Source organism: Schistocerca americana, chromosome 1, assembly GCF_021461395.2.
Source record: "Schistocerca americana isolate TAMUIC-IGC-003095 chromosome 1, iqSchAmer2.1, whole genome shotgun sequence".
Lineage (NCBI taxonomy): Eukaryota > Metazoa > Arthropoda > Insecta > Orthoptera > Acrididae > Schistocerca > Schistocerca americana.
In genome coordinates, this window is record NC_060119.1 from 342,408,087 (window position 1) to 342,427,815 (window position 19,729).

The 19,729-nt window shown below is 40.7% G+C and overlaps 1 protein-coding gene across 1 annotated transcript in view; it reads left to right on the forward strand.

The window, feature by feature from the left end:
• Positions 1–19,121, forward strand: part of LOC124624701 (apolipoprotein D-like) — a 48,198-nt gene extending 29,077 nt beyond the window's left edge. Inside the window, exons 3-6 of the mRNA XM_047149122.1 lie at positions 5,595–5,725; positions 12,868–12,959; positions 15,223–15,315; positions 18,342–19,121. Of these exons, the coding sequence (XP_047005078.1) occupies positions 5,595–5,725; positions 12,868–12,959; positions 15,223–15,315; positions 18,342–18,481 (456 nt within the window). The 3' untranslated portion in view covers positions 18,482–19,121. The remainder of the gene's footprint in view (positions 1–5,594; positions 5,726–12,867; positions 12,960–15,222; positions 15,316–18,341) is intronic.
• The last annotated feature ends 608 nt before the right edge of the window (positions 19,122–19,729 follow it).

The window sequence follows — 19,729 nt, forward strand, 5'->3', positions numbered from 1 at the left end:
TTCAGTCAAGTTCATCTTCATTTTAGGCTGAGTTTAGTGTTCACAGTCCTCAGCCGCTCAGAGAAAGCTACTCCTTGATTTCAGCTTTTTGGCAGCCTCTCAAATGCCTGATAGGGGCTGCTGTACATATGTGCAGGACTTCATTCTCTCTACGTAGGCAGTTGCCTCCAGTCGAATTGTCGGTGGGATAGTTTAATCAGTTGGTACATTTTATTTGCGTGAGAGAGTTTCAAGCAGTGGGTGACGAGTCTTTAGATCCGATGCAGTGTGTCGTAAACTCGTTTAGACTGGGCGGATTTGTACCCGACGAGGCAGGCGCATTCGCCAGCGGAATGGGAAACTTTCTGTGCTGTTGTTATTACCAATTTCGGCTTAGCATCCCCGTTTGAACCTATAACTTTTCTAAGGTATTGGTTTAATGTCAAGAAACTCAGACATTCTTCTCCATGTAACGTGGAGTTCTCAGGTTGCTTGTCTTTTGTGGAGATAAAAAGCGCAAATCTGAGTTTTTGTGGAATTACGCTTAAGTTGGTAATTTATTAATTAAGAAATATAGGTGAAATTTTTTGCGTCCGTTCAGAATAAGCTACAATTTTCGTAGACCATACCAGCACGAACTGACTGAAACTGAGATCTTCCCGTGCGTTGTCACACTTCAGTAGTCGCCTCTGTGAATGTGTACTTACTTTTCTAGACTCTCTCTGTATATGCGTGTATAAGCTACGTCTTCATTTTTTTTTTTTTTTTTTTTTTGTCAAATGTTTGGGCGGAACGACAACAAGTCTCCATGAAAACTATACGATGGATTTTTGTCCGAATTCAGAATTTTCACAATCAAACGAAGAGTGGAAAATGGACAAATAGGGTATGAAATTGACCAGCGTGAGGTCGTTTTGCAAAAAGATTTAATTGCTTGAAATTAACCAGTCCATAGCGTTCAGTTCGTAAGAAAGCAGCTGCGAGCAGTTTGTCCCGAGTGTCCGAGAGTGTATTTGTCGAATTCTCCGTTATGATTTAAAACAGATCGTTCAACAACTGAAGCAGAAATATTATCAGTTGCGATTAGAATTCTGACAGCAAATTATGACATACAGAAACGAGTACAATGGATTTCTGGACAAGCTGTGGATGTCAGATAAGGCCATTTTCATTTCACAGATTACGTGAATAACGGAACTACCGTTACTGAGCGGACAGCACCTCTAACGACGTTTATGAACGGCCTTTTATACGACAGCAAGGTGACAGTATCGTGTGCAGTTTCGTCACACGGAGTCACCGGACCGTACTTTTCCGCATATGAAGAGCGATTCCCAGCGATTGTCACTTCGGATCGGTATGTCGAGATGTTACAATCTTTTGTCATGCCTGCATTGAACAGTATTCCACCGATGTGGCCGAGCGGTTCTAGGCGCTTCAGTCTGGAACCGCGCGACCGCTACGGCCGCAGGTTCGAATCCTGCCTCGGGCATGGATGTGTGTGATGTCCTTAGGTTATTTAGGTTTAAGTAGTTCTAAGTTCTAGGGGACTGATGACCTCAGATGTTAAGTCCCATAGTGCTCAGAGCCACAACTGTATGAAACCTGGTTTGAATAGGGTGGTGCGACATCCCACACTATAAAGTAATCAATCACAGCTGTGCGAGTATTGGTCGGTAACCGTGGCACCTCAACATTCGGTGTCGTTCACTAGCCTCCCTGACCACCAGATTTGTAAGTTTGTGATTTGTTCTTGAGGGGCTACCTTAAGAGTCAGATATACACGAGACGGTCGCGAAGACAGGATAAATTAAAGGAGAGAATTCATGACGACATTCATGGTATACTAGCAGATATACTGCAACACTCAATGAGAAATCCCAAGAGCAGATTGGAAGAATGCATACGTACAGAAGGATGCTTGCTGTATGCAAGACATATCTTCTAATCATTGGTGATTTTGATTACTGTCTCTTAAAAGACAAATTTTAGTGGCTCAATTGCTGTCAACATGTTTTTGCTGCATTTTTAACGTTTTTATTGGCTGTTTCAAAAGTTCCCTTTTTTGTGTCGCCCTGCACACGCACAGGGGAAAAAATAGGAAAACGCTGTGCATACTAGGGGAACAAAGAGCTGCGTGTATCTGTAAAATTCACGCCGCGTCGTACTAACAGTGTTTTTTTTATTTTGAGTTTATCAATCTGCCACTGTTTAAACAGTTAGCTGTTTTATTCTCCACTTCTGCCGCAACCTTAAACCACGGCCTCAGTTCCTTTGTGTTTGAACAGTATATTTGAACCTGGATAAATTATTTAATACCAACTAAAAACGCCGTCTCAAAGCATTTTTCAAGGTAAGGATGATATGTAGAAAAATGAACGACTGCAGTGTTTTACAACTGTCAGACATACTTTAACTGGCTCTGCAGAGAGTAGTATTTTTTCTAGATTTCGTATAAGCAACTTAAGAGAAGTTTGTAAGTTTACATTCACTTGCTGTCGTTAACCTCAAGATTACTCCTCATCACTAACATTCGATTCTCTTCTATACCACATACACCGATGAGCCGTAGCATTGTGAAAACTGCCCACGGCGAGTTTAGCCAGTTAGTGCTGAGAGAACGTGACGCGGTGAGGAGAGTATATAAACGGAACAGAGATGAGTGAGGTGTAATCCTAGCGATGATACCGACCACAAGAGAGGAAATACACTGGCATAAGCAAATTTCACAAAAGGCAGATTGTTGTGGCCAGTGCCTTGAAAGGAGCATCTCGGAAACAGCGAAGATGGCCGGCTGTGCGCGTGTTACTGTCGTCAGCGTCTGTGTAAAATGGTTGAAGGGTGATGAAATCACGAGGAGGCGGTAAGGTATTGGACGTCCACTCTTCATCGCAGAACGCGGAGGTCGGAGGCTTGCCCGCTCTGTAACAGAGGGGAGACATCGACCTGACGGCAGAGTACAATGATGGTTGAGGCACAATTGTTTCCGAGCACACTGTCAGCACTCATTGTCGAACACGGGTCTTCGCAGCTAGACGACCCCTACATGTTCGCACATAGTCTCGAGGGGTCTGTCAATTAGGATAAATGGGCAGGGGATCATCGAGACTGGACTGTGAACAACATTTCGTCTGACTGGCTGCCTCTTGTTTTGTATTGCACCAGATCGAATGTCAAGCTCGGATACACCGTGATCCAGGAGAACTTCTTTCGAAGCATGTACAGCGTCACGGACACAGCTGGCGTGGGCAATATTATGGTATCTCGGGTATTCACCTGTACTGCCATGTGACCTGTGGTAGTAATGTACGAGACTGTGACAGATGTGGACTACGTGGACATTTTTACGGGCCACTTGCATCCCCTCATGCCTGATGTCATCCCCAGTGACGACGGCATTCCAGCGGAATTACTCTTCGTGTCACAAGGCCAGAATCATGATAGAGTGGTTTGAGGGGCCTGATAGAGATGAGTCATTGATGTATTGACCATCAAATTCGCCTAACCTGAACCCGATGGCAAATATCGTGGACGATGTCAGACGTTGGCTCCACGCTCACAAGCTATTGGCCCGTGATTTAATTGAACAGCGCGACGCGTGCAAACTTGTCTACTGCCACTTACCTTCGGAAACCTATCAAGTATTATTCAAGTCCTTGCCACGCTCAATCGATCTGTACTGCGCTTGAAAAGTGAGTCAAGACGCTATTAAGAAAATTGTCGTAATATTTAGGTTGAAGAGTGGTGTACCACTGCATCATAACATTAAAAATATTAAGAATTACGTAAATGAAAATGTAAGAAAAACATAAGAAAAATGTAAATGTTCGTTTGTTCAAAATCGTCTACCTCCGTAAGTTCCTGACCGATTGCTTTAAAATTTTGACACAACGCTAAATTCTAATATAGGCGTGCTTTTAGGTGCCTGTTTCTTTAATATATGCTATATAATATATATTAAATGTATATGTGGGTGTAAATTTTTGAAATTTTTTTGTAACAACGTTTCCCTAATGTTAAATTTACAAAAAAAATTTTATTTCACATACGTTAAAAATAGGTGTTTTAAAATATATGCGTATTCCAATGCAACGTTTGTGACAATTTTAAAGCATTCGGTTAAAAAATTTTGGAGATTTGCGATTAGGAACATTTACAGTTTCTATATGAGTGTATTTGTTTCTTCAAAATCTCAATTTTTCAAAAGTTCTTCACGTACTGCTTTGAAATTTTTATACAACTTTGCATTCGATTTCTCACCTGATTTTTTTTGTATCTACTGGAACAGTTACAAAAATGTAAATGTTGGTTTGTGCAAATCGTTCGTCTCCGAAAGCTCTTGACCAATTGCTTTGTAATTTTGACACAGCATTGAATTCTAATACTGGCGTGTTTTAGGCACCTAATTGTTTAATGTATGCATATTTTTAATACATGTAATATATAAATATACATAAGTAATATGTAAATGGAAAACATTGTTACGAGAAATATAAAAAGGTATCTTCCAATTTTCTTCGAATTTTAACGAGTTATAAGTATACGCTCATATAACAGCTAAATGCTGTACAGCTACTCACATTAGCATGTACTGCTGAAAAGAATGCTTCAGGAACAGAATATCATTATATGAATTATTAGATTCTATTCTTTGAAATTTTTCTTCAGCGAGTGGGAGGGGGAGATGGACAGAGACAGGAGAGAGACGAAGATTTAGACGTATATCCAATAGCCATACACGTTAGAAACGTAGTTAGCAAACAGGAAAGTTGTATTCATGATTATCTGTCTGTGGTTAGAATACTAAACTGAATTTGTAAAGTCAGTAAATAACTCACAAAGTCAGAGAGAAGAGCAAGAAGAGGTGGAGAGATGGCGGCGGGAGTACGTCGACAGAGATAGGGTGGGACGTGATGAACTGTGTGAGGGGGAGAGAGGGGGAACTGGAGGAGACGGACAGAGAGAGAGATAGAGAGAGAGAGCGGAGGGGATGAGAAGATGGACGGGGAGATGGATGGGCAGAGATAGGGGAAGAAGGAGGAGGTATACAAAGAAAGAGGGAGGGGAAGAAGGACAGAGGGGAGAGAAAGAGACTACGACGAATATCCAGTTGCCATACATGTTAGAAATGCATGCTTTCTCTTTTCTTTCTTTTTCATTTAAGTAGACTGAGCCACAGCCGAAGGCAGCTGGGTACAGCTAGTCGACAATTATAATTATTTCCATATTGTAAATATTTAAAACTCCTGAACGAACAAAAAGTGTTTTGCATATAACTTCGTATTTTCTCTTTTGCACCTAGAAAGGACTCTATGACACTTGTTTCCATTGTGTTTTATATCAATTATTAGAACCCACATATAACAGTCAAAAAGGTACAAGTAGTCACATAAGCAAGTACTACTGAAAATAAAAGAATGTATCAGAAAAAGAATATCGGTGTATGAGTTATTACGTTCTATTTTTTGATATTGCTCTGTAAAGTTTACTCAACTGAGCTTCCCCCCTTTTCTGACATGTGGTCCTCATATAACAAATTATTGCTTTGTAGCGTGTTCTTCGAACGTTACGAACAGGAGAACTGCGTCGTTTAAACCCCTGCTCTGTGTCCACAGTACATGGGCCGGTGGTACGAGGCGGAGCGCTACTTCGCGCTGTTCGAGTTTGGCGGCAAGTGCGTCAGCGCCAACTACACCGACTCCGGCGAGGGCCGCGTCGCCATCGTCAACAGGCAGACCAGCTCCATGTCAGTACCTGGCCAGCCCAACCTAAGCTAAGCTAACCCAGTGTAGCTCACCCGGTTAGCCGTGCGGTCTAACGCATTATTTTCCAGGCCGGAAGGCGTGCCTGACTCCGGCACGAATCCGTACGGCGGATTAGTGTCGAGATCTGGTGTGCCGGCCAGTCTGTGGATGGTTTTTAAGTTGGTTTTCCATCTGCCTCGCCGAATGCGGGCTGGTTCCCCTAATTCCGCCTCAGTTATACTATTCGGTGATTACTGCGCAAACACTGTCTCCACATACGCGTACACCATAATTACTCTACCATGCAAATATTTGGGGTTACACTAGTCTGGTGTGAGACGTTCCCGGGGGGGGGGGGGGTGAAGGAAGGGGGGGTGATGTCATGATGTCAACTAAGGGCCGAACCGAACAGTAGCCCTGGGTTCGGTGTGGGGCGGCGGTGTGGTGAGTGGACTGCTGTAGCCTGTTGTGGGGTTGTGAACCACTGAGGGCTACGGCGGGGACGAAGCCTCTCCGTCGTTTCTAGGCCCCAATTCAACACAATACAATACAGCCCAGTATACTGCTCTGCTGCGGCCTTAATCTTTACAAAGATATTGACACACATCAAAAAAAGTTTTGCATCACCCCAGTTCCCAGAACCCTGTCATCTTCACAACAACAGCACCAGTACGTGCATTTCTCTGTCAAAGGTATCAGAACGGTTTTGGCTTATAACTTTCGACTCATTCGTTACCGGTACAGGGGCCTTAGACTGATACCCTCTTCTCTATCATCTCAGAATGTAACATCATTATGGTTCAAAAATGGCTCTGAGCACTATGAGACTTGATATCTGAGGTCATCAGTCCCCTAGAACTTAGAACTACTTAAACCTAACTAACCTAAGGACATCACACAACACCCAGCCATCACGAGGCAGAGAAAATCCCTGACCCCGCCGGGAATCGAACCCGGGAACCCGGGCGCGGGAAGCGAGAACGCTACCGCACGACCACGAGATGCGGGCTCATCCTTATGGAATCACCCTGTATATACACGCTTCACAACCCCCGGCGTTTATAGCTTTGACGCTGTGTAGCGTCTTTGGATGACGGTTATCGACATAAAATTTTTTTCAACTAAGTCCACTACACAGCCGGCCGAAGTGGCCGTGCGGTTAAAGGCGCTGCAGTCTGGAACCGCAAGACCGCTACGGTCGCAGGTTCGAATCCTGCCTCGGGCATGGGTGTTTGTGATGTCCTTAGGTTAGTTAGGTTTAACTAGTTCTAAGTTCTAGGGGACTAATGTCCTCAGCAGTTGAGTCCCGTAGTGCTCAGAGCCATTTGAACCATTTCCACTACACAACCTCTAGAAGATTGTAACATGAATTGTGACACATCCCATATACATATGGTTTTATTCGACTGTATTTAATAGTGAACATATGATACGAAACAAGTTACCATTTAGCTCTCAAACCTGACGCTCCGTCGCGTCAGGTTCCCAGCGGTGAACGGGCATCTGCGTGGCCGCTCGTTGACAAAACCGCTGACACGTACAAGTTTGGTCAGCAAAATTTCAGCAGTTTCAACTGAATTAGATACCTCTAAAGCCGATTTCTGTCGTAAGTCCTTTCATCTAGACTAGAAACCGAAAAAGTTTTACTTCTTGAGCAGTTGAAATAGGAGATAGCTATATTATTTTGCGAGCTAGTACGATATGGTACTATAGCCGGGTTCAATAAGCTCAAAAATTTTCTTTTTCTCTTCATCTGGCATTTTTATAAAATTCATGTTTCCATGTAGTTAGAATATATTATTTTTGAGATTTAAGCAACGATATTTGCATTAACATGACTTTCAACTTCCTGCTCTACTTTTTCTTTTTTTTTTTAAACAAAGAAAAGTGTAGCTGTTCATAATCTGCCGTCTCTACTCTCTTTTGAACGATAAAAAATTCCCAAATGTAATTGCAGTATTCTTAATTGGTCCATTTTTAGCAATAACTGCTTACTTACTGCAGCTACTTAAAGTATGAAGCACAGAACGAGAACAAAATATATTTCGCACTTGACATATTTCTTGTCGTTCATTGTCCCATCTTCTCGTTCTTGGCTCAGTACTCGTAGGTTAATGACTTCTTCACACAAAATCAGCAAAGACGTGACCGGGTTTGGTTTATACCTACCTCATTTCAGTAACACCATAAAGCAGGAACGTATTTCCTCTTCCGAAAATTAATTTATTTTACATTTTCCTGTTTCCACAGTTTGACACGCATCTTAGCTAAAACTGCTAACTTCTAACTGTTAATCTCACAGTAAGCGCCGCTTTAAAACTACCGTGCGCCAAAATGTAACGCACTCTAAGAGAACAAGAACAGCAACATCACAATTTCAGTACAAAGATATGTTCACGTCTTGGATGTAATCGATATCCTTGACGAAAGAATTACAAATAATTAATCCTTGATGAAAGCGTAAATAACTACAGTATTCTGTTCATTTTACCTTTTAGAACAGTAAAGGAAAACAGTAATGATGATCAGAATACTAAACCCATGTACTCGACTACACAAATGGACAAAACTATGAAGTATTTGAGAAATACAAAAATAATTATGTTTCTCACAAAACGGTCGATCTTATGATAGCATTATGCTTCATCACTGTACATTTACATCAAAATGATAGAAACTACACAATTCGCAATTTCGATCTATTTGGATAGTGTTCTGAATTATAGTGTATCGGGTTCTCCTATTATTGACGAAAAAGGATGTCTATTGAACAGCTCCATTGCAATAGCGATATGAATAAATCACGTTGAAATTGTTAGCGATTTAAATTGTGTTCAATATTTTAATCTCTTATGCCTTCATTTCGTTAAATCATAAATTATATAGGAGAATTTTATGCAGTTCAACAATAAACATTAAAAGCTTCTGTTCAGAAAACTGCTCTGCAATGCTTATCCTTACGGGCCAGTTGCTATAAAATATCCCTTGCTGTGAGACTTCGCAGAGTTTCAAGGTATGGGTATGTCGATTATAAACACGGCTCTGGTCTAGAGGCAGCCGTCACAGCGCCCCGCTCTCTGCGATAATTGAAAATTACTCTGTCTTCCGAAAATATGACGTAAACAATGTCAAAGTCACTTATGATATATATCTCTGTAGTGTCTTTAGGCATGTCAAATTATATTCTTAATTTTCATTAGCCCCGAAGTAATGTTAACAGTTCTGATACGGGTGAAAGTTTCCCGTCTGGGAACAGCTTCAAACTTATCAAATCATATTAAGAATATTACTGAACGCCTGATATGATATATATCTCTGATATGATATATATCTCTGTAGTGTCTTTAGGCATGTCAAATTATATTCTTAATTTTCATTAGCCCCGAAGTAATGTTAACAGTTCTGATACGGGTGAAAGTTTCCCGTCTGGGAACAGCTTCAAACTTATCAAATCATATTAAGAATATTACTGAACGCCTGAAACATATGTTGTAACTCAATACCAAAATATCGTACGTGGCTCGGAAACGGACCTTTCTAGAATTGCGTATCGCATTGTGTTTGCTATATATGAGCTAAGGATTTTGTTATTTTGTCAATATTTTATTCATGAGAAGTATCTCCTACAAAAATCATGTAAAAAGTTCTGAAATTCACATGTGGTATGCATCTCTGTAGTGTTTATACCCTACAAGCATGTAGAAATATATTATTAATTTGAAATAGCGCCAGAGTTAAACGACTCTTAGAATCGGCAGAATTTTCGCGTCCGGAAAAGTTTCCGAATTGAGGATTAGCAGGCACAACGATTTTCTTCAATGGAGGCGGAAACGCAACGGCAGCTGATAATACAAAAGTGGGTTGCCACTGGTATTTTGCTGGCGGAGGCAGCCCAGTCCTCTAGCTGTCAAATGCAGACTACTATAAATAAGACTGTAAAACGAGAGATAAGATGCTGGTGGTAGTGGTGGTGATGGGAGTGGTGATGATGATGATGATGATGATGATGATGATGACTGTGATCCATTGTGATGACAATGATGATAATGATGACTGTGATCCACTAATGCTAGAAGTGAGGGTGGCGGTGACAGTTCTACCACCTGTTTTCTACGGTTACTTTTATCCCTACGGTAGCTTTGGCAAGCAGTTCACTTGGATTTACAATACACAGGAATCGCTCTTATCAGAATGTGGTTCAATTACATCCAGAATAGGTTTCGGTAACAGATCACTATGTAGTTTCGATTACAAGTCTCTTCACCAGTGTGCTACTACATTGCTGCCCATCCTATGTCATTATGATAAAAGCATCTCGTCGGCCTTTAGCAATGCAAAGAAACCAAATGCAATACACAGACTCTTGAGTTTGCAGCATTCTGTTCGATATCGTGTACAACACTGTTTCTCCAGTGCATCGTTCACCATTAGTCATCAGTCGTTCGTTATTTGTCCATTGTTAAAATATTCATCAATTTCGTAAGCTAGAGTACCCTTCATATTACTTATCAGTTGAAGAATATGCACATACATCATTCAGGTTCAACACAGGAACTAATGAAAGGGGACAAGGCTCTGTACATTCCTGGTGCCTAGAGAAGTACGTCAATGGTAAAACTGGGATTTCGATTCGTCCTTCCTCCCTCCCCCTCCTCCCTGTTGCCCCCCTCCCCCTCCTCTCCAGCCCCCTCTCCGAAATCCTCACCCCGTTCTTTATCATGGTTTTATACCACTGGACTCTTTCAGTAACGAAGCTGTATTTGAGGAGCTCTTCGCCTCCATCCTAACAAGATGTTTACTTGTATAATCGGGAAACTGATCTTTCTTTGTACAAACAAGGAAGGAAGATCAATGGTGAACCTTAGGCCGACAGTGAAATCACCGGAGATGAAGTACAATGCTTGGACGCCCCTGGTGTAAAGCAATGTGACTTACGACACGTGCATTACTGTGGGCATGTGGACCCAGTCTGTTATAATAGTTCACAATTACAAGACGTCAGATAATGACCCTTTATGCAGAATGTATCACTGCAACTGCGCCTGCTGCGTCAGCAACACCACCTACCTTTCCTGCTGAAAGGTCACGCAAAAAACACGGAATACAGTACAGTACCTGATACTAGTTTTCAAATTGCTAATGCTTATGGCAAGTGGTATGTTCCGCACTGAATGACTGTAGGTAAACGCCATGAAATCGCCTAAATAGATGACTGACTGGTAAGGAAATGTAAATCCATATAACTGACTCTAAAAAAATGATAAAATCATAATTGTACGTGTAATATTAACGCTGTGAAAATACGTGGCACACGGAGCTCCAACACTTAAGAAAATTCAAACAAGATAAATTCGATAAAAGTCGCAAAACATTGGCAAAAGTTCGCTGGTAGGTAATACAGTGAAACTGACTGTCCTACTAATCAGATGTATTAATACCAAGCAGATTCTGTACCGACCCTCGAAACATACTGTCGTCACAAAGACACAAAGACCGGTCTCACGAGTGAGGCACACATTCAGACCATGAAAATTTCAATACATTCGCAATGTTAATCAAGAAAATAATTACGCATGAACCAACCGTTACCTGTGAATGATTAACAAAGTCGTATAGCAAGTATGCTCTCCCTGCACAAAGAAATCCTACACCTTTCTACTACACCGTTCAATAGCTAGCAGCACGCAGCACCAGGCTCCAAAAAATCTCTTCTCCAAGCATTCCAGGACAGAAAGGCGCTTAGTCACACTCGCGACCCAGCAGTCCCAGTGAGATCGGCTCATCCAGAACTCGAAGATCAGTTCCTGAATACCTTACAAGCTGACCCAAAGACAACTACGTTGTGTGCTATCGGTATAGTGCAAATGCAAAAGACAACTTTCAAGTTGCTATGAAAAATGCATTTATTTGTCTTCTCGTTGTTTATTTGTTTCCTAATGACTGAGTTAATTATTTTTTTAAGGAGCAGCAAGGTCTCTGCGAATATTTAAAGTAATCTTAAGTTTTATAAACACAATGCTCAAAATTTAATTTTTTTCCTAGATTTATTACACTAGACCAAGTGTAAAGTTTTCAGAGAGTCCAAGCATGAAAAACGCATCGTGTTTAGAAGCAAGGGGAGGACATTCAAAACATTAAACAGAGTTTCTTACTTGTGAACTTCATAAAACGTTCATTCATTAATAGTTCGAAAAAGAAAGATGTTCTTGCATGTGTATGTACGGTTCATATTTTGGAATGAGAAATTTGCCTCCGTAGTACGTAAATGTATTCATGGTAACACTGCATTTAGTAAGCCAGGAAGACTTTCTTTCCTCAAGACCAGTTCAAAACCTTACCACATTGTGCCATGCACGCAAAATGACCTTGTTAGAAAAGAGACACAAAATTGGTTTCACTGTCCTATGCTAGCACACAGCGCAGGTACACGGAGTAACGTAGCTAGCCCACTTGCTGGACTTGATAGTAAACAAATAGAAACACAAGGAAAATGTCATTCTGTCGACCGTCTTCAATTCAAGCTTTGTCTGAATATAGTGTACATCAACAAAGAAAAGATAGAAACGTCTGTGGGAAAAGATAGAAACGTCTGTGGAGAATACAAGTTAGCATTTGTGTGAATGGTGCACTATGGTGCGTTTTTGAGTAGTTCTTGAGGAGAGCAAGTGGATCATCGAATAAAAGAGCTGTGCTGTTAAAAAAGCCGTACTAGTATTAATATATTCACAAAGAATAAAGGTACAAAAGAAGCTGTTATGCTAGTTAATGTCCCCCTGGTACCTAAATAACGTTTGTCTGGTATATTTTTGTCATTCTTCCGGAGGAAAAGTTATTTGGGATGGTCAAGATAAATGAGACAATGTGTATGTTACCATGTAATCACATAAGTACGTTATCATTTAAATCGGAAGAAACTAGTGACACGTATATTGTGTAAATGTCTCTTGCAGTCCTTGCTTAACGGGTAAAGTGAAAATACAGTTTCACACCTGTACGTTCAGCTAGCTGTAATTTTATCAAGTAGTACAATTCTGTATATGCTCTAAACCCTTGTGACGTTATAACTGATGCAGTACATTCAATAAAATCGCCAACGCAAATACTCAGGTATCACTGTAAATTTCTAAATGGAACAAATTTTCAGAACTGGTATACGATCAACGATTGAGGGTGAGGTTCGGATCCTGGGCCGCACGGATGACTCCAAGCTCAACGTCCGATTTCCATCCCTGCCAGGTACGTGGGACGTTGTATATGCGTTATTATCCTATGTGAAATAATCTGATTCTATTATTTATTACTGATTTGAAGATATTCTTTAAAATTGCCGTCGATCTAACACGCATAATGTAAATTTTTATCTGTCGTAACACCTTTTTTGTTATCAAGGATTTTGCTGCCCCGAGTTATAACGCTATTAGAATTAATTTTATTTTAAAATTATTCAGTTGATCGGAGCTTAATTTTTGTTTAATAGATGTTATTATTGGAAGTGCTTTTTGTTCCATAGTGCTGAATTTGTAAGCGCCTTTCATTGCATGGTGGTTTCCGGTCACTCAATTGCATCTTCTACACTACGGTTGTCTAAAAACTTTTGCATCTTTATATGTCACAGCTTTGTTGAACTAATGCACAACAGGGGTGACATTATGCTAATTCCGAATTACTTCTTTCTCTGTTTTAAACCGACCACTATATTTAACACGTAGGCATTTTAGTTGTGTCGCAATTTATCGCACAGTACACACACTTAACAAACTATGTGCGTTCCCACGTATGGGAACATGCTAGACTTTGCTTAACTGAAAGCTCTATGCTTCAGTTAGCTGTCTTCCCCGAACTATTACATCTCTGAAAGAAAAACTGATAATGATTTCTTACTTCATTTTTGCGACACAACGTAGTTTATTACTAGAATGAAGTTGGAAGTTGATCGTTCACTTTCAATATTATTTCCATAGAAATAAGTAACAGCTCCAAATAAGGAAAAAAAAGTCATAGTTAAATTATTATCTGATATTTTTCTCTGTGCATGTGCCCTGGTTGGATTATTTAATATTAAATCGTCTCACGTCACTATTAGTTTATTGCTTCCGTTACGACTGTAGGTGCGATTCGATTGCCGGCCATTGCACAATAATATCCGTGACCAGTCCAGTGGGACTCCTTTAATGTAACTGAACGCCGTCATTTCCAGTGGCTCGTCTGTGGTCGCGTGACAGCAGAGACACCGTAGTGACAGCACCTTGACTACACTGCGAGTGCCCGCATGCAGGTGTTGTGTGTGTGTGTGTGTGTGTGTGTGTGTGTGTGTGTGTGTGTGTGTGTGTGTGAGCCGGCCGCTGTGGCCGAGCGGTTCTAGGCGCTTCTGTCCGGAACCGCGCTGCTGCTGCGGTCGCTAGTGGTAGCATGCATCTTGTAGATGCCTTCTGGAGCACTGTTCAGTTTGTTTTTACCTTCAGTGTAGTACTTAAGATAAAGTTTTCTTCATTACAATGATGGAATCTTGTGTATCAAAAGATGTGTGAATGCAACTTCCACAGTAGTAAGAATATTAAATAATTTGCGTACATATTTTTGAAACGTTAAGAGGTATGATCGTGCTCAGAGAGTTTGAGGCAATAGAATGTTAACAGCTAATTAACTACAAGAGTTTAATCATTAATTAACTTTTTGTACTGTTGATGTTATTCGGTACTTGTTCTAGATTAAGCAAAAGTCATAAAAGGTAAACACTTATTTTCTGTAAAAGCCGGACATTGTGGACATAAACAGATGTCATTTATAACAAAACATTTTACAAGCGTTGTTAAGAAATCGTCAGAAAACTAATACTTCCTGCCAAACTATTTTTCCAGGGAGTACCTGATGATCACAACGAATCGCGTTCTCTAAATATCTTGAATGAATGATCTGATATCGGAAGCAATCCCGACAAGCCAAGATGTAATTTTTTCTTTCTTCTTCTATGGAAGCGGCAAACTAAAAGGTTCACATACAACAAAAACGGACTATCATCAAAGACCTGTAATTCTATGAACTGTAAAAAGGAAAGAAGGAAGATTAGGGTTTAACAATCCGTCGACATCAAAATCAATAGAGATGCAGCACAAATTCGGAATGTTTTAAGGATGAGGAAGGAAATCGGCCTTGCCCTTTTAAGGTGCCATCCCGGCATTTACCTGGAGCAATTTAGAAAAAAATGACGGAAAGCCTAAATCAGGATGAGCAGATGCTGAGTTAAAATTCCGTCCTTCCGAACGTGAATACAGAGAGCTTAACCACTACGCCATCTCGCTCGGTTCTTGTAAAAATAACAGCACAATGTTTCACCTGGTCATATGTAAAAATAATAAGCATTGCATTAATATTAGGAATTTCGGAGTAATTAGGCTAACTGCACTTTAGAAACTCGGCTATCTGCTCTGTGTCACATGACACCAATTGTGTCGCTCATGCGCCGCCGAGTGTGTAGAGACACGTGTTGCCTTTGTTGCAGTCACGTTTACGGCGCCGTACTGGATCCTCGACACAGACTACGACAGCTTCGCCGTCGTGTGGTCGTGCACCAACTTCGGGCTCTTCAGCATACGTAAGTATATGTCATAGTCAACATGATACTGAGACGACCCCCAAGGGCTTCTACTATGTTATTAGTTCTAAACTTCGCCCGTCCCTCACGCTTTATTTCTGTCATCGAACCAAAAATTAAATATAAATTTTTCTCCTTCTTCTGTTAAGTGATTTCTAGAAATTTCACTGTTATGCTACACGAGACACTGCCCAGTGGACGCTGCTCTGAACTTCTGAAGTCTTTTTCACTAATATTATAAAATAATTTTCTGTTATTGGCAGCCTTCTAAGATTGAGGTGTAAGTGATATGTCAAGCGAATGGGAAGCCCGCGGAAAAAAAGACACCAGTCTTTCCCAAAATAAGTCTTGAACATTCGTTATAATAAGTGGACAAAATTCCTCCAATTGGAATAGAGTCTACGGCTTTCTTTGTAGGAAGGCTACAATTATTCACTTTATGACTTTCGTGTTGAAAGAAAAGGTAGTTCGGGCTGTATGGCGAAGCGTTTATCAAGTACGTATATTTTCTCGACTAACACTTCACTACTCCACAGATAAATTTCCCTACAGGTACAATATTCCCGATTAGAATTTCACTTGTTAAGTGTTAGAAAGTTACGTCCACACTATAATGACATTACATTGACATCATAATTTTACTCTTATCATCTACATATCTTAGAATGTGTCCTATCAACCGATACCATCTTGTCTCCCCAATTCTATTCAGCACCTCTTCGTCAGTTCCGTTATGTATCCATCTAATCTTCAGCATAGTTCTACAGCACCACATTTCAAAAGACCTAAGCCGAAACAAGGCCCCGGGAGTAGACAACATTCCATTAGAACTACTGACGGCCTTGGGAGAGCCAGCCTTGACAAAACTCTACCAACTGGTGAGCAAGATGTATGAGACAGGCGAAATACCCTCAGACTTCAAGAAGAATATAATAATTCCAATCCCAAAGAAAGCAGGTGTTGACAGATGTGAAAATTACCGAACTATCAGTTTAATAAGCCACGGCTGCAAAATACTAACACGAATTCTTTACAGACGAATGGAAAAACTGGTAGAAGCCGACCTCGGCAGTTCTAAGAGTCGAGGGGCATGAAAGGGAGGCAGTGGTTGGGAAGGGAGTGAGACAGGTTTGTAGCCTGTCCCCGATGTTATTCAATCTGTATATTGAGCAAGCAGTAAAGGAAACAAAAGAAAAAAATCGGAGTAGGAATTAAAATCCATGGAGAAGAAATAAAAACTTTGAGGTTTGCCGATGACATTGTAATTCTGTCAGAGACAGCAAAGGACCTGGAAGAGCAGCTAAACGGAATGGACAGTGTCTTGAAAGGAGAATAAAACATGAACATCAACAAAAGCAAAATAAGGAAAATGGAATGTACTCGAATTAAATCGGGTGATGCTGATGGTAGTAGATTAGGAAATGAGACGCTTAAAGTAGTAAATGAGTTTTGCTATTTGGGGAGCGAAGTAACTGATGATGGTCGAAGTAGACTGGCAATGGCAAGGGCAGCGTTTCTGAAGAAGAGAAATTTTTTAACATCGAGTACAGATTTAAGTGTCAGGAAGTCTTTTCTGAAAGTATTTGTATGGAGTGTAGCCGTGTGTGGAAGTGAAACGCGGACGATAAATAGCTTAGACAAGAAGAGATAGAATCTTTCGAAATGTGGTGCTACAGAAGAATGCTGAAGATTAGATAGGTACATCACATAACTAATGAGGAGGTATTGGCTAGAATTGGGGAGAAGATAAATTTGTGGCACATCTTGACTAGAAGAAGGGATCGGTTGGTAGGACATATTCTGAGGCATCAAGGGATTACCAATTTAGTATTGGAGGGCAGCATGGAGGGTAAAAATCGTAGATGGAGACCGAGAGATGAATACACTAAACATATTCAGAAGGATGTAGGTTGCAGCAGGTACTGGGAGATGAAGAAGCTTGCACAGGATAGAGTAGCATGGAGAGCTGCATCAAACCAGTCTCTGGACTGAAGACCACACAAACAAGAACTCCTCTGTTCGTGTCAAATGGTTTCTCATCCATGTCTCATTTCAATACATGGCTACACTCCAGAGAAAAATCTTCAACGAATACTTCCAAACAATTAAGTACCATTAGATGTTGACAAATTTCTCTTCTTTATAAATGCTTTTCTTGACATTGCCGGTCTACATTTTATGTCCAGTCTCTACTTCGGCCATCGCCAGTTACTTTGTTACCCAAATAGCAAAACTCATCTACTATTTTAAATATATTATTCCCTAATCTAATTACGTCAGTATCACCTTATTTAATTCTACTTCGTTGCATTATCCTTATTCTGCTTTTGTTGATGTTCATCTTATATCCTCCTTTCAAGACACTGTCCATTCCGTTCAAATGCTCTTCCAAGTCCTTTGCTGTCTGTGACAGAATTAAAATGTCATCGGTATACCTCAAAATTTTTATTTCTTCTACCAGCACTTTAATTCCCACTTTTCTTCGGTTTCCTTTACTGCCTTCTCCGTGTACAGATTGAATAACATGGGAGAATGGCTTCGGCCCCGTCTCCCTTCCTTCTCAACCAGTGCTTCCCTTCCCTTTTCCTTTACTGCCTCCTCCGTGAACAGATTGAATAACATGGGAGATTGGCTTCGGCCCCGTCTCCCTTCCTTCTCAGCCAGTGCTTCCCTTTTTTTCTGTACAAACTGTAGATAACCTTTCGCTACCTGTATTTTACCCCTGTTCGGATTCCCGGCTTGAATCCAACGGAACGCCCTTGGAGTGAGTTAAATCCTCGACTTCGCTGCAGATACCAGTGTCTGCCATCACTACCTTCTTTGATTTCTGCTTTTGAGGTAGCATGGGCTGCCAATCCTCCAAAGACCGTCAGAGACGCCCTCTTCAGATGTTTCCAGGAAACTTCACGCCCTCATAAAGCGAAAAGTGTACACACCTCATATTAGTGTCAACTAATAGGGGTCAGGCTACCTGGGAGTTAGTCGTTTACCGTTTGTGTAGCTAACGGCAAATCCCCTGTCGGCAGGTAACGCTTGGATCCTGACACGCGACCGCTTCCCGACGCTGGAGGTGATGGAGCGCGCCTACTCTGCCGTGGACCGCCACGGCGTCTCCAGGGCTTTCTTCATCCGGACCGACCAGAGGAACTGTCCCAGCGTCTACTGAGCTCGCGGCCGCTTCACGCCGTGCCAGCGTCCTGGATTCACTGCGTGAACTGTCCAATCTTATGACTCCCTTGAGGAAAATAGCCCATATGTATTCCGAAAGACTATAGGGAACGTCTGTCTACAAAGATACGCGTCGCTACGCTTTGGACTACATCTTTCAATCTGTGATCCTACTGTTTACGTTCGAAGACCATGGTCTACTTGAAGAAATATTATAATTAGGTCTTTTTACTGAAGACCACGGTCTAGTTGGAGAAATGTTATAATCAGTTTTTTTCTTGGTTTATTTAAAGAGAATGGCGGTGCAATACATTTCGTACCGCAGCGCCTCACCTTTCCGACTGTCAAGTCCACAAAAGTTTCAAATGACTGTAAACCGAATCTATAACGTATTTCGTGCACAAGTACATCGTCCAAAGGGTTTAAATTTTTTTAGTGATAGTGAATGTTTTGGAAGCATATGCATCACTTCTGAAGAGGATCTACGTTTCTTAATTTCTTCCAATAATGTATGATTTTAAATATATTGTTCCACTAGAAAAGCATTTCCCACCATTCGTGGTAGCTGTTTACATGCTACAGCGGCTTTCTAAATGTGAGAAGTATCACGTCATCATAGCAGACAGATTAAACTTTCGTTAGCGTTGCTGCAACAGATCTATTTCAAATACACGTGCATAGTTATTTTTATTGTAAATATATTTATTGTAGTATTTATTGTAGGTGTTGTTGTTTTGAATGAAATGTATGAAATAAAATTATCTTTTTTATAAGAATTGATGCAATGCCATGTCAGGAATCGTTTGAACCCAATTTAACTATCTTCAAGCCAAATATTTATTTATTTAACCAGATCAGATTAGGACTATTATGTCCTCTCTTATAGCAGACCAGGGTTTCAATAGACATACAGTACATTTTTACATCACATGCACCTAAGAAATAACAATTTCAATATGGCAAAGAGTCTTAAAATGTTTTGAGTGTCTATAGGGTCAATGTGAGTTGATAATACTGACTACAAACTGATAAAGGTACTACTGGCAGTTCTTGTACTCCTGGTGCTGCTGCCGCTAATATTAGTAGTAGTAGTAGTTGTTGTTGTTGTAGTAATAATAATAATAATAATGACAGAAATATAAAGAAGTTGTAGGTAAAAAAGTATATATTTTCTGATATAGCGAGTTTTGAAGAAAGAAAATTTAAGGAGACCACCAGTTAAGAATAATGGGAAACGAGGAAGATT